The 15888-nt window shown below is 30.2% G+C and overlaps 1 protein-coding gene across 11 annotated transcripts in view; it reads left to right on the top strand.

Moving 5' to 3' along the window:
* Window positions 1-260: 260 nt before the first annotated feature.
* The window catches only part of LOC118201413 (protein DOP1A), a 192319-nt gene continuing 176691 nt past the window's right edge, over window positions 261-15888 (top strand). For 2 of the 11 annotated variants that reach the window (XM_085807652.1, XM_085807663.1), the window contains exons 1-4: window positions 261-374; window positions 2795-3017; window positions 12762-12823; window positions 12934-13096. In XM_085807652.1, coding sequence (XP_085663778.1) covers window positions 12950-13096 — 147 coding nt within the window. In that variant the 5' untranslated portion in view covers window positions 261-374; window positions 2795-3017; window positions 12762-12823; window positions 12934-12949. The remainder of the gene's footprint in view (window positions 375-2794; window positions 3018-12761; window positions 12824-12933; window positions 13097-15888) is intronic. The other 9 variants (XM_085807656.1, XM_085807654.1, XM_085807653.1 and 6 more) reach the window with 9 other exon arrangements.

The following is a 15888-nucleotide window of genomic DNA, read 5'->3' on the forward strand; positions in this document are numbered from 1 at the left end:
TTCTCTTTCATTTTCTCTATCTTACTTAGGCCCATAAATATATATATATTATTTTGTACAGCTTGGGCCTTAATTCTTTTTAGTTGGCTTTAAAAATTTCGTGTTAAATGTACGGAATTATTTTTGAAATTATCTTTCTCTTCTGACCTCTATCTATTTGAGGACATTCTCCGGAGAACAGCCTTGATGGCGACAAGACTATCCCTATTTGCTTTTTCTTCGCACCTAAGGTTGATTTTTCGCCCTGCGTGCATAAAGACTTAGCGGGTGCAATATAGAATCTGTCTACTTTGTCCGTCTGTCTGTCATGTGATGTAAACAGGAGCAGTCGACAGAAAGCACTTGCTGTGTCTTGTGTTGTAAAATGGAGTAATGTACGTTTCATTTAACCATATGACACACTAAACATAACACACAGTTGTTTCATATGTTACGAATTGAGTGATAATATTTTTCTTTCATTATGTTCTTTAGGGGGAAAAAGTGGGATTCTTCCCATTCATATGTTGCTTTCGCCACTGAAAAATAATAAATACGTTGGATTACAAAATACATTAGTGTGCATAATTTTTTTAGGGGATAGACTAAGAGTTCTATACAAAACTGCACGTTTATAAACAAGAATAACAGTATATTAAAATTTATTGTAGGCTATCCCAAAGTCATTCCTTTTGTTTATAGTTTCGTTTTTGCAAAATCATCGCGAACTTAATGTCAATAAGATATACGTGCTGACTTTCAACAGGTGCCTAAGTTGTAACAAAAGTATTTTTGTGAACTGTTTTCTAAATTATTTTGATGGGTTAGAATCGCTTTTCTCCTATTTCTTTGACAGAATTTCGAATCGTTTTTATACTATTCCCTTGACTGAATTTCATGTTCATATTCTTTCGAACAGAATGTGAAATAGATTTTCACGTAAAAGTTAAATATCTTATAGAAGAGCTTTTAAGTCATTAAAGAAGGACTTATTTCTATTTTTGTCTCATGAATTAGCCATTTAATTTAGATTAAATGCAATATCAGTTTTATATGACTATTTTGATAATTGGATTGCAAAAACTGTAGAGTGCAGTATATTTTTTAATTCATTAAAGCAATTGATTTTTATGACATTTAACATATTAGTTGTTATATATGGCTATTTGTACAGTGGTACCATACAAATTGTACTTTGATTGTGCTTGTTTTTATTGAAACTGTGTTAGTACTAGTAGCACTTTTGTGTGTGTGTGTGATGTTATATTGATTATACTGTTCTATATTGTTATCATGTAATGAAATTTTAATATAGTAGTGGTTGTAGAATTTTTTTTTAGAGTGTATTGTCCTTTAAAAACTAAAGTACATTTTACTGAAGTTCTAAATAACTCTTTTTGTAGTAGCTTTGTAAAAGCTGATGCCTGTATTTTTTTTTTTTTTTTTTAAGATAAGGATTTGAAATTTTGCTTACGCTTTTATTTATCCTTATTTATTTATCCTTTGCTTTTTATTTATCCTTATTTCTAAATTATGTTAGGCAATTTCACTAAAGCAATGTTTTTGTGCAGAATTAGAATTTCTCTTCAGATGTTTATATGTCTGATCTATGCAAACACTGCTTTATAGAATTTCGAATTGCTTACATTTTGAAGTTCTAATATGTAGTCTTAAAGGTTTATTTCAGCAATAGAGGAGTATCTCATACTGATACATTCCTTATTTTGAGGATAAAATTTATCGCATGCATACTGTACAAAAGCCCTACATTATATAAAGTTACTAACTATAACATGGTAGTTAAAAGTTACAGTATTTTGCTCTTGCATTGCATGGGCATGGGGGTGCGAGAACTTTTAACTCCAGTTCGATTACATTAGGAAAATGTCTTAAAATTAGACAGCAAAATCAAGTCATATCTTTCTTCGTACTAAATTTTGACCTATATTTGTTCAGTTATGTTTATTCATAATTATTTATAAATATATTTTTATATATAAAAACACATTTTCTAAATAAATTCAGTATAATGTTTTTATGAATTTCTTTCTGATTTAAATATATTTGTGTATTTAAAATGATGAAAAGTATTTCCTTTGTTGCTATTCAGTCTGATATGAATTAAGTTCCAAAAAGAAAGCATTTCTATGTAACATATAGTGTATTCTTAATCAAACGGGTCCTTTTAAACATTAGTAATTAAAAATAAAATTTCAGTTTTGTATTTTAAATCATCATAGTATCTAAATTTCTAAATGATTTAAAAATAATCATGGTATTTAAATTTCTAAATGATTAAAAAATGATCATAATATCTAAAAATTCAGAATTATTTGGTTCAAATGTAATTAAGAATTCTGATTTTGCTATTTAAAGCAATTTATTTAATTATAGTATTCAAAACAGACTAAAAAATTAGGATTGGGAGGGATAGCAAATTCCTGCTATTAGTAATTCCACATTTGTTAATTTTAAACAAATTTTAATGTTATAAGTTTTTATAACATGCATAAGCCATATGTTTTAAGTAAGTGTTATTTTTATATTACATAAACAATGTACAAATTTTTTAGTGGTTTTATTTTTACAACAAAGCTTGACACCCTTAATTTACTTTTTAACGTAATTTCTACCTTCATGGAGGCACCTATCGTATCGTGCAACCAGTTTTTAAATTACATTGCCATAGAAGTTTGGTGCTTGATTTGATAATTATTTTTGGTACTCAGTGTCAGCAGAACTTCCAATAATTTAAACTTTATGTTAAAATTTTATACAAAACATTTCTTGAAATTTCTTTTAACTTTTTAATCAGTTGTCTGCAGCAGGCATTATTAATGATGGATGATTGGAGACCTTGTCAATCATTATCCTGATTTGTTATACAGCCATTGTCTACAAAGTTTCTAGAAGCACTAAATTTTAAGACAACATTTTAATTATCAGATGTTGCTCTAATGGTGGATATCAAAATTGGTTATAAAATCCAGAAACAGCTTTCTATGAAAATGGAATTCAGATGCTAAGCATACAATACAGTAAGTGCTTGTGTTTATGTAATACTGAGATAGTACTAACTTAGAAATATTAAGTTTGAAATGAAACTGTGACTTAATCTACTCAATTTAAATTAAAATTTTTTCTGTTTTGTCTGTAAATAAGGTTGATCTTTACATTATGGTAACTTGGCGTTTTTTTGGCGAAAATTTGGCGACCAACTCTCCTACAGCAACCCTCTATTTTTTTTTCCCACCGCCATTTTGTCTTCACGAAGTAAAGACATGTTTCTTTTCTTTTTATCTACTGAACACTTCTTCCAACAATCTACTAGCCAAATTACACTTATGCTAGAAATTTTATCTAACAAATATTCACTGCAAAATTGGGAAAAAGTGCACAATACCATACTCCTTACGCGTTTTTCAAAATAACACATACACATAAACCATGTACACGCCGACTTATTTTTACTTAAAAAACATCCCAGAATTGCACAAAAATGGCATTGCGCACACTCTTCACTATATCCATGTACACTGCTTTTTTCTCATAAATTAGAAAAATTTCACGAAAATACATGACAATTTTCTCAATCTTTAAACCCGGTAAAAAGAACATATATGAAATTACCTGATCGTGGAAAAGTATTTACCCTTTCCAAATATGAACATTTCCACATATAAAATAAATAAAATATCCAAAAACTTTTACCTCTAAATCATCTATTACATTATACACGTCACCAACGAATTCATACCGCAAGCATTACAAATACTTAGTATCAAATATTTAAATTATTTCCATGCACGTTTGCTTCAACTTAAACATATACCAAATTCCTACAAACATAAAATTCACAAAATAACTATCATTTAATTAAAATATCACTAAACCATGTACACACCGACTTATTTTTACTTAAAAAAACATCCCAGAATTGCACAAAAATGGCATTGCGCACACCCTTCACTATATCCGTGTACACTGCTTTTTTTCTCATAAATTCGAAAAATTTCACGAAAATACATGACAATTTTCTCAATCTTTAAACCCGGTAAAAAGAACATATATGAAACTACCTGATCGCGAAAAAGTAATGAACATTTCCACATATAAAATAAATAAAATATCCAAAAACTTTTACCTCTAAATCATCTATTACATTATACACGTCACCAACGAATTCATACCGCAACCATTACAAATACTTATTGTCAGATATTTAAATTATTTCCATGCACGTTTACTTCAACTAAAACGTATACCAAATTCCTACAAACATAAAATTCACAAAATAACTATCATTTAATTAAAATATAATTAAATTCAAAAACACTACTTAAAATATAAATGAGCACATACATTAAATTAATACATACATAAATACCCATTTTGAATTCACTTTAGTTACGGCCATGGGATCCAAAAATTCACGAACACTGTTTCACACAACACAGAATAAAGCCAAATACAAAATTTCCAGATTTTTTCCCGATTTCCCCCCTTTTCCGATTAAAGAACCGTAATTCGTCCATTAATATCACATGACATATCCCATGATCTCTCATTTCCCTCACACAAAATAATGCGTAATCGGAACTGAGTACTGCTCACATTATTACCAAAGTGCCAGGTAGTAACCTTTATCGCCTCCAAAATGTCGCCAAACTACCAGTTACCATATTGTAAAGATCAACCGTAAATAATAATAATATTCATTATCTACAGTGGTTAAATTTATGTGTTATTGAGTAGATTTTTTTAAAAGTTTTTACTGTTTGTACAAAGAGCATAATTTAATGTTTGAATTGTAGTATAGAATTTGTAGTATTTATTTTGTTATATTCTTCAATTTCTGGAAATTCAAATATGCGTAAGAATGCAAAAATTTTGTTCTAAATCATTACAAGCCCTATACTGGTAAAGTTGTAATGATGAAGTGAGAAAGAGTGCAAATTTTTGTCATAATTTAAAATTGGATTGTGTTTTATTTTAAAGTAAATCATAGTTCTAGGTTTTCCTGGCCAGAGAGAACATCAGAAATAGAGTACAAAGTCTTTAATCCGGACGTATAATAATCCAGACCTCAAAGCTACAAACTTTCTGTGCATGCGTAAATGCATAGTGCATTTATGCATGCGCATAATACGTTTACGCATGCACGTTTAATGTATAATGGATGGTATAAGCTAGGCTAAAATTATCTATTTCAGTTAATGTTGCAGATTGTGTTGTTCCTTAATCTTCTAATTGGATCCGGCTTATTATTTTTTGCAGACTGTTAGAGCAATTTTATAAAAAGTGAGCTTGAACTTTCGATTATGTCAAAAAAAGTTTCCGATTCTGGAGCTGCCAAAGGATCTACAAAGTGAAAGCATGTTTCGATGTACCGCTTCCGATAGTGAAGAAAGTGACAGAGAGGTTATTGAAAATGAAAAAATTTTTATTGACAAGTTAATCGGTATTCTTGACACAGCAATTACAGGACTTGAACAGTGGAACTGAACAAGAAATTATGTCTGTTTATAGAATTAAAGAGAAAGTAGCACAAAAAACGAAGCAACTTAAACAACTTACATTAAAAGAAATGTTTAATAAAGTAAACAAATAAATATTAAGCTTTTTTTTTTTTTTTTTTGTAAATTTTGATGCCCTTTAGATCATAATTGCTGTTTATTTCATAAATTACGGTTTCATATTTTTAGTTTTATAATTTCTTCATGCCATCTTACCAGATTTAAATTGATGACCTAAAATCCGGAAAAACCCCTAATCCAGAATCGGCGAAGTCCCGATGAGTCCGGATTAAAGACTTTGTACACTGACAAAGTTGTAATGATGAAGTGAGAAAGAGTGGGAATTTTTGTTATAATTTAAAATTGGATTGTGTTTTATTTTAAAGTAAATCATAGTTCTAGGTTTTCCTGGCCAGAGAGAACATCAGAAATACTGATTTTTGAAAAGAAAAAAAAAAAAAAAAAAAATTATCCATTTCCTATTAACTTATAAGTATTTCAATCTCATTACCTTTGGACAGGCTAGCCAATGTTCTCTGCAAACAAATCGTTCCATAACTTTTTGTATATTTATAGCTCATGTTGAGGGTTGGGATTCTCTAACCAGTTATTAAAAGTAAGTATTGTGCCTTTATTTTTGCCAGTCTTTAAAAAGGACTGTTATAGGTACATAGTAAATAGGCAGTTGTTCTTGAGGTAAACTTTTCTAGAGAATTAGGATATGCACTGAAGTAGGTACTTAATGAAGTAGGTACCAAACAAGAAACTCAAAGGATCAAATCGACACAGATGACTCAGTGAGACAGCCCTTTGTGTGAGAAGAACGTGTGTAGAATTAATACTGTCACTCAAAAAGTATATCTTTGAATGATATGCAAAATGCATAGATACAACAGATGGCAAAATCTATTCTAGATAAAATATCAACTTTTAGAAAATTTTTGTCTGCTCACATATATTTGAAAATATTTCAATATACTGAGCTAGTAACCAAATATTTGCAGACTAAAGGATTAGATTACATCCTGACATATAATATGATTAGACAGGCTACAAGCTCTTTAAAAGCCATTTGTAGAAACTTCGATTTAATATTTGATGCATCAAAATAGTTTGCAATGGATTACAATAATAAACTAGAAAGCCTGGGTTGTGATATAATTATAGAAAAACAAATACCTGCTAGAAGATGCCGAAACCTGAAACAAATAGATGATAAAGAATCGTCCGACTGTAATTTCAGTTGCCCTATCAAGCAATTCAAAGTTACCATCTTTAATTTTATAATGGTTAACACAGTTTCATCGATGGAACATAGGTTTAAAGGGCATAAAAAGTTGTATGAAGACATATCGCTTCTCGATCCCAAAAAGGTTTCAGTGCCATTGTCACCAAACACTTTTGACTATTCATCTATATTATTAGGGCACTATGCAGGTGTCAAAATTGATAATCTTAAGGATGAATATCAGAACCTAGTAATTAAATGGGAAATACTAAACAATTCAGTTGAAAATCATAATTGAATCTGATACCGAGTCAGAAGGAGAGAGTGTTCTATCTATTAATGAGCATTCATCCAAAGCTATATGCAATGTTTGAAAAAATTGCGTCTTGTCTGTATATGACATACTCTTGAAATATAATTTATATTAGTAATGCATACGCCAGTGTCTCTTTTGCTTATAAGTTTGTACTCATCCCATCTATAATGCAAGTTGAATGCAAAAGAGCTTTATCAAAATTAAAAATTGTAAAAAGTAGATCAAGGAGTACTATGCAGCAAGCTAATTTGGAATTATTGCTGTTGATGAACACAGAGAAGGATATTTTGGCTAAAGCAAAAATTGAACATATAATGGAGGAAATATTTGCCCTGGCACCTGGAATTAAAACATATTTAAGTGGCTAATTATGAATCAACCGCTGTTTTATTTATATAATTAGTTATAAAATTAATCTTCGGAGCTAATATAATCAATATTCTTTAGTAAATAAATTATATATATATATATATATTTATACTATATATATGAATAAAGTGTTACTTTTCTGCAAAGGTATTTTTTATTTTATAAAATTATTTTTTATGATGATGACATGATAATGATAACTTATATGTATAATGACATTATATGGGGCTGATTTCTTTGGCTAGTCCACCACTGGAAGAGGAGTAGTATCACAGTTTTTGTATCTGAACTGTAATGCAATATAGGTTAACAGGTATAGCTGAGCATTTGCAGCTGCTAATTAGTCATTTCAGTTTTGATCAAGAGCATGCCAGAGAATGGTACTTGGTGGTCTTATCACTGTTTTATGTCTATCATAAATCACACATGGCTGCTTTCCGATATACACATTTTGTGTGCCACTATCTAACATAGATAAAACAATAAAAAATACCGTAGTGTTTCCTCTGGGTTTAAATTTTGCTCCATCTGCATGATAGCTGTCTCCTTTAACCACTGTACCTATTGCACCTCATCTATTACGTTGTTCCATTTTCGTAACTTGTTCATCTACATATCTGTTCTGAAGAAATTTGAGGATCATGTAAGTGATCAAATTGAAATATTAATTGCTACTTGCCAAAGAATGAGAAGTTAGATATTATTAAAATTAATCTCTGTGTCTTGGTATGGATGTATATTTGGTATTAGATTAATTTAGAAGGAAGAGAAGGATTACAATTATTTATTAGAAATCGCTCATATGAATCCTTGACAATAGAACACAAATTTGGTATTGCAGAGAATTGTAAAAGATATCTCTATTCAGTATTATAATCAGTACCAGATTTTTGAAAGAGGTGCCCTATGTGAAAGTATTGTGGCATCTTTCCCCATGTATGTAATGTATTTTGTTACATATGCTTAACCTTCAACAGGGTTAAAATACTCAAGTATTTTTTCCAGTATAATATATATTTAAAATGCAGTAAAAATAAAAAATTACATGGCATTAAAAATGGTAGGTGGCACGTTGTTCTTCATGTCACTTGTTAGACTGTAGAGGATGAAGTGTGCAAAAAATAAGAAATAAGAAATCATTCGAATTCATATTACTCTTCAAGGTAGTTTTGCATAAAAATGCATTTGATGGAAAGAACATGATGCCAATATTCCTTAGCACAACAGCATTTTCTGATTGGTTGAATTTCTTCATTTCCAGCCAGTGTTTACCACTCATTGCGTTTTCAGTTAGCTTTCCATTCTGCAGTTATATAAAGTGTGTGAATTTTCAAGTTTATGGTTAAAAGTTGGTGCCTTGTACATGTTTAGCACCATGTGCTGCAGCACAGGCTACACTGGAGCTGGCCCTATTAAGATACAGGACATGTTTAAAATTTTTTTTGAAATGCATTAATGACTTTGACCACCTTGGAATGACTTGCAGTTGTAATACTTGAACATATGAAAATAAGATGCTTAAAAGACGTCTATAATTAGGGAAAAATATGTCAGAAGTTAATATAATTCCCGTTTTTCTAAATTAATTTTATCTAACTATATATCATATAATGCTTTTCCTATTTTTAACACACTTTTTCAGAGATAATGGCAGTTATATAGATTGTAAATTAACTCAGAATTTGTCCCTAGTACTTAAGAATCTTTAAACAAATTTTGCAGATTTAAAAAAATCATCTTCTAACTTGAGAAATAGGTGGTTTTGATATTACCATTTTGTGTATACTTTATACTTGGTGATCAGATTAAAGTGACCTAACACATAGCTTCTGAAGCTGACTCAAAGTGTTGCTAAAATTGAGTAAGTCTACTGTATAGTCTGAGGAGAAGAGATTTTAGGGAAAAAATGTGCTGTGCAAATTTTTACACTCCGAGTAAATATGTGGCTTTTCAAGAACATACATCTAAACCAGAAAGCAAAATTGCATGTTGCAGATTCAGCAGGTGCTCAGTATGCAAGCAACCAAAGTCAGATACATTTTAAAAATCTAAAATATAGGGAAATCAATGATCATATGAAGTAAACTGGGGGGATATCAATGGCATACTGTGTTATATGCTTGCCTTTGTCTGAGATAGAGACTGTATGATTTCGTGATAGACATCATCTTTCAACAATCATCATAGGAACTCAATATAGAAAAACAGGAAGATCAAGCATCCAGGAAGACTCAAAAGAAGATAATCTTCTTTTATTAACTGCTTAGCTCATTAATGAGTTTGATGTATTACTTAGTCTTTGGTAAAGAAGACTGACTCCAAGTGTCCTCATCCTTACAAAGCAGGAACCATGTGTTTTGCTAGGAGCTGAATGTAATGTGCACTCATAATGTTAAGTCTTACTGACATATGAGCTTCTTTAAAAAAAGTGGGTCAAAAATAAAATCTAGGGAATGTACACCATGTAGCTGTGTAAGAGCATAGTTGCTGTTCTGTACCATATTAATATGTTATATAGTGTAATTCTGTACCATATACAAATTATCCAAAACATAACATTCATATGTGTTCATCACTTAAATGTGCCTTAACTGTCCATAGAATGTTCTAAGGCTATATTTGATCAACAGCCATCATTGCCGAAAACTGTGTTCCAAATGGCTGAGCACTTGCACTTTAATGCATTAGTTTGAAGTGGCCAAAACCTTTTGGTCATTTAGCCATCTAATCATTGAGAACATTGCCTAAGATGTATAGAATATACAACATGAAAATCAAATTTAAAACAAAAAAATAATTAAAATTACAATTTAATTACTTCTTAATTATATTGTTTAAATACATTTAAATAATTAAAATTACAATTTAATTATTTCATAAATATATTGTTCAAATATATTTAAATAATTAAAATTAAAATATATTAAAATTTCAACAAAATCTAATTAGAATGTATTTAAAGCATAATTAATAATCACCAAGCGATGTGTAAGTTCAAAGGATTTCAAAAATTTTGATTAGCAGTCATTACTTTTTCGATGAAGTATCTATTATTTTGTCTATGCTATTCAATTGTATATTTTCCCTGAGTTGGCAATGAAACTTGCATTCATAGAAAAGAATATCGATGAAAATATGGCTGGTTAAAGTGAGATTAATTAGAGCAGATGTTTCATATATTCTGTTAGATATAAATTGATTATTTTGCATCTGTTAAGCACCAGATTAAGAGGCAAACTAAATAAAAAGTTGCTTGTTTTGCTAGGTTTAACCCTTTAAGGCATTAATAGAAATTTGGAATTAGCCTTTTTTCTGCCTTTTTTTTTTTTTTTTTTTTTTTTTTCATTAGTCTGCGTTTTAACTCAAAATTTTTTAGTCTCTTTTTTTATTTTAACTCAAAATTATAGCAGATATATTCTATTGTATTCATGTCAGATATATTCTATTGTATTCATGCCCAGGCAGTATAGTGGTTAGTGCTGCTGACTGCCATACCAATGCACCCAATACTGAATCCCAGACAAGGCATAGATCTTTGTACATGTATGGTGTTTGTACAGCAAGGGTGAACTCAAAATACATAGTGATCTGAAAGTCCTCTTGAGTGGTTTGTGGTAGGGGACGAGGGGTGGAAGACCCTCGGACTGCCCTCTCTGGAGATCCCTCAAAATTGGGGTGGAGCTGCACAGTTAGTGTGGTGGGACTATATCTGTACTGTGGTAAAATTCTGTAGCCCTATTCATTTATACATATACCTGCATTCATAACTGAAGAAAATCTTCACTTATTAACTTCGAGTATATGGGAATAATTTAATTTAGTGCATCCGAGTTAACTGAGTTGAGCGTATTAAGAGGTTAATGGAAGACGAACCTTGACAGGCAATAGCATATTGCATTTTAGCATCTAATAGTATTACATTATTTTTCTCAGTTTTTCTGTTTGCTGTTTGAAAGTAAGCTAAAAATTTATACTTCATATACAATTAATTGTGTTATCAGGATCACAAGTACTTAGAAATGATGATCATGGAAAGTTATTTTTCTTAATTGTCTCTAGTAAAGTATTTCTAGTTATTTAATTATGAACATGTTGAAAATTGATGGAAATAATTACTTAGAGTATAATAAAAAAAATCCCATTTTGACTGATCTTTATGTACCATTATTTATCAATTAGTTTTCATTACTACATGTAATTTTTTTAAATTTGTTTTTCACAGATTGAGCAGTTAGACTGTATTTTACTGTATGTACAGTTTTAAAAGCATACTAATAGTTTGAAACTATTTTATTAATCAACCCTTTTGTAATTATTCTCACAAATTTGTACATAATGAAATAAAAATAATGCATTCAATGATGTCTATGAAGACACATGTGACTAACTTAGAGAACTGTCATTACAGCATTCTACCCTATTAGATATGCTTGTCATATTTCTAAGGGAAAAATCATATTTTTAAGGGAAAATAACTTTTCCCCCCTACGATTAGTTTCATTTTACTACAGTACATCAGGCTTTGTGTTTAACTACTATTAATTTATATATGTATGCTAGTATCCTACTCTTCTATTTAGTGAGTTAAGATACTGTAAATTTATCGTATTGATTAATTATATGGCAAAGCACTGGAGACTGTAGCCTAGTCAGAGACTTTTTAAGGGAAAACTGGATTGCATTTGCATCATGTACTATATAGAAACCATGAATGCATCCAAATGGCTAACCCTTTTGTATGGCAGAAATTGACCACATAACACAATTGCTGATGTCCTGGAGTTTAGCAATGAACTTCTAAAGTTTGTGTTGTTTATTTGTTATCAAATTATGAAAAGAAGATATTAAAACCATACATCAGTGAAATAATAGACTGTATGCTAATATGATATCTGAAACCCGAAGAATGTCTAATGCATTATTTCTACATGATGAGCATAATTTATGTCACTAAGATGTTGAGACCAAATCATGTTTGGAAGGCCCGTACTAGTATGCATTCACTCTGCCGGAACGCACTTATGGATTCAACGTTCGAAAAGAGACTCAGCATCGATAGGGATAGGACTCTTCAGTCCAGGAGCCCTTCGAAAGGAGCCTGAAGGTTCATGGATGATACTAGTATGCATCAGCTCAGGAATATTAAAACATGTTAATAATGGTGATATTTTATGCTACTGAAAGATCAAATATTCATTATTTATCATATATTGGCAATGCTAAGTATACAGTTTGTTATATGTATTAGTAATGTACATGTGTTATGAATTAAGCTTTGAATTATTTCTTGAAACTATTAGCTTTTAAATAGTTTTGCTGTTTTTATGGTATATTTCTTTCTGTTTTTCATCAGTTCTTTTATTTTGTGAAAGTGAAGGCACAAGATAAAAGCTGTCATAGTTGAGATTGTATGAGGTAATCTTTTTTTTTTCTCTTAAAGCTGTAAGAAAATTATATATTTTATGTCTTTTTAGTATGTTTTATTATGGTGGTATGGTAATTTAAGGATGATTTTTAATTTACAGGTATTAATTTGTCAAAATGGGTTCTATTGCACTGGATGAATATGAACTTCTTGGAGATGCTCGATATCGTTCATATATATCAGCCGTTGATAAAGCGTTAAAAAGTTTTGAGTATACAAGTGAATGGGCAGATCTCATATGTGCTCTAGCAAAGCTTAATAAGGTGAGCCCCTTGCAAATTGAAATATTCAACTTTCATAAAATTATACTAAAATTTCCATAGAAACAAAATTACCACTTATTATCTTTTGATGCAAATATAATAAATGAAATTAATTTAATCAATGGTTTTGTGAAGGGTTCTTGGCAAGAATTCTTTCTAAATGCTTATGGTTACTAAGCTGCCTAAAAATAGAAATCTGTATGCTGTTTAATATGGTAGTTAAATTTTTCATTGCGGAACAACTTTTTGGAAGTATTTGCTGATTAGTTATTATTGGTTATATGTGATTGATGGAAATTGATCTGTTGTATGAGATAAAAACTTTTCTCAGCCTGTGTGCTAATGCTACATTAGGAATTAAATTTAGAGTAAATCTACCAGCTTTATTTTTATTGCTAATGGTCTAATTTCCTGTTTTGAGGAATTTTGGCTTAGGTTACAGAAAAGAATATGAATGCTATCAGTCCAAAGGGGAGGTGAATCTTAGTGGTTGACTCTTTTTTATCTCATATTTATGTAACACATAACAAAAAACATGAAAATTCTTATGCAGCCAACTTATTTGCCAGGATTTGAACCAGGGCTGAATACTATTATTTAATGCTTTTACCACCGCAGATGGATATCTGTTTTGGAAAAAAAAAAAAAAAAAAAAAAACATGTAAGAGAACATTTTCTTTCCAAATTTTACCAGTGCAAAACTGTTTAACTAAACTATGTTTTCTAAATTTTTACTATAGCATATTTTGCTTTAACTTTTTTTTTTTTTTTTTTATTTCTATCAACCAAGTCTTTAACCCATTCGCGACGGCAACCTCTGTTACGGAAGCATTCTCTTTTGATGGTGCATTAATCGGATGCATCATCCTGTGTGGATGGGCAATTTATGCTGCTAAGCCTAACTTTGGAAAAAAATTCGTATAAATGAAATTTTTCGTCCATTTTTTCCAATTTTGGCTACATTATGAGAAGAACATTCAGGTAGTCATCAAAACTAATTTTAAGCCTTTATTATTATATTTTCCTTAAAAATTTTGTAAAATACTTGTTCTAGAATAATATAATTTTCCCCTTATCCCACAAATAAATATATATGGAAAAATAGCCAAACAATCGCAGATTTTATTTAACACAACACACAATTAAAATTAAAAAATATTAAAACTGTCTTTCATAAAAATTCAACGAGAAAACAACGAAAAGTAAGCAATGTTTCAAAATGAGACAGTGTATGATATTCTTTGAAACATGGGTGTACGCAAAGTCCAACGTTGCATTAGTCACAGGAATATAATATTTGCTGCTGTTTTACTCAGGAATTTTGACTCATTTAGCATTTGTATATGTTTTACAGTCAGATATTGCTTTCGTTTTCCCATTTAAAGGGAAAAAAAGAAAAACCTTTCGCTAAGCGATACAAAATATTCGTCTCAATGCCGGAAAACTCAAAGAGTAATAAAAAAAGTCTCTAATAATAGAACATCTACTCCACTATAACTGATAAAAAAAATAAAATAAAAATAAGAAAAATTAATAAATTAAATTAAAAGTATTCCAGAGCATCGAGAACATGTTTATTTGTTTATATAAAATGATGCAGTTAGAGCCATTACATTACTCAACACTAACAAATTAGCGATTGGGTATATTCTATGCTTATATACTGCTTTCATTTGCCATTAAAAAAAGATACGTTTCGCTGACGATTAAAAATATTCATCTCAAAGCACGAAAAATCTAAGAGTAATAAAAAAAATCTGTAATGATAGAACGTCTATCCCACTATATCGCAAAAATAAAAATAAAAAGTACCTCAAAGAAGCAAGAGCGCATGCATTTGTTTATATCAAATGATGCAGTTAAAGAGACATTACATTGTTCAACACCCACCCACGAATCTCGCTCTCATTTCGAAACAAAATACCAAAAATAAAAATCATTGCCTAGGAAGGAAGGTTAACATACTTAACTTTCGATATATTTCCCCATAACAGGCATACAGCTACATCTAGCGGCAACAAAAAATATTAATTAAACATTCTTTCTAAAAAGTCAAATGTGGTATGCTCGGCCGGTAGAGTGAATTAAATGGCGATTCAAATATGACACACCCGGTCATGAGGTAATGTTCTCTGCTAATGCACATATGACACACCTGTACTGAACGGGTTAAAGAGATGAATAACAAAACTTTTCTGCTTGGGTATGTTTCTTCTTTGAAATACAATAATTTGCAAAAGGGAATAAAAATGATATTCAGCATTTATATAAATCACATTTGAGATTGTAGTGATATATGAATAAAGTGTTAATAATGTATACAGAATTTGTTATTTTTGCATAGGAACACAATCTGTTTTTTACTTTCAAAGGGAGAATAATGTACAATATGCTATAAAAGTCGCATATGGTACTATGAATTATGCTCATTAATATCAATAAATGTTTCTTAGTAATGGAGAGATGAATCAGCACAAGCGATTTGACTACAGGCAGATAGTTGAGACCTAGAGGCCTGGTGCAGTGTTTCATTAGCAACAACAGTTTTTGGCTGTTGCTGAACCAACACCTAAATCTAAGAAGAATTAAGAGAGAGGTTCATATGGGTCAATCATATATGGTTATTCCTGGGGGCGGGAGTTTCAAATGCTATGACTATTATATCAGCAATAAATTGTGACAGACACAGCCTTCCCATTATACTATAGCAGTATAGATTGAAGTATAACCATTTTAACTTAGGTCTTAACTTTGTATCTCATGGAATTCCAATGACCAACATAAATACCTTT

Source organism: Stegodyphus dumicola, chromosome X1 (assembly GCF_044657685.1).
Source record: "Stegodyphus dumicola isolate Sdum_Otavi_A_Nest chromosome X1, ASM4465768v1".
Classification (NCBI taxonomy): Eukaryota; Metazoa; Arthropoda; class Arachnida; order Araneae; family Eresidae; genus Stegodyphus; species Stegodyphus dumicola.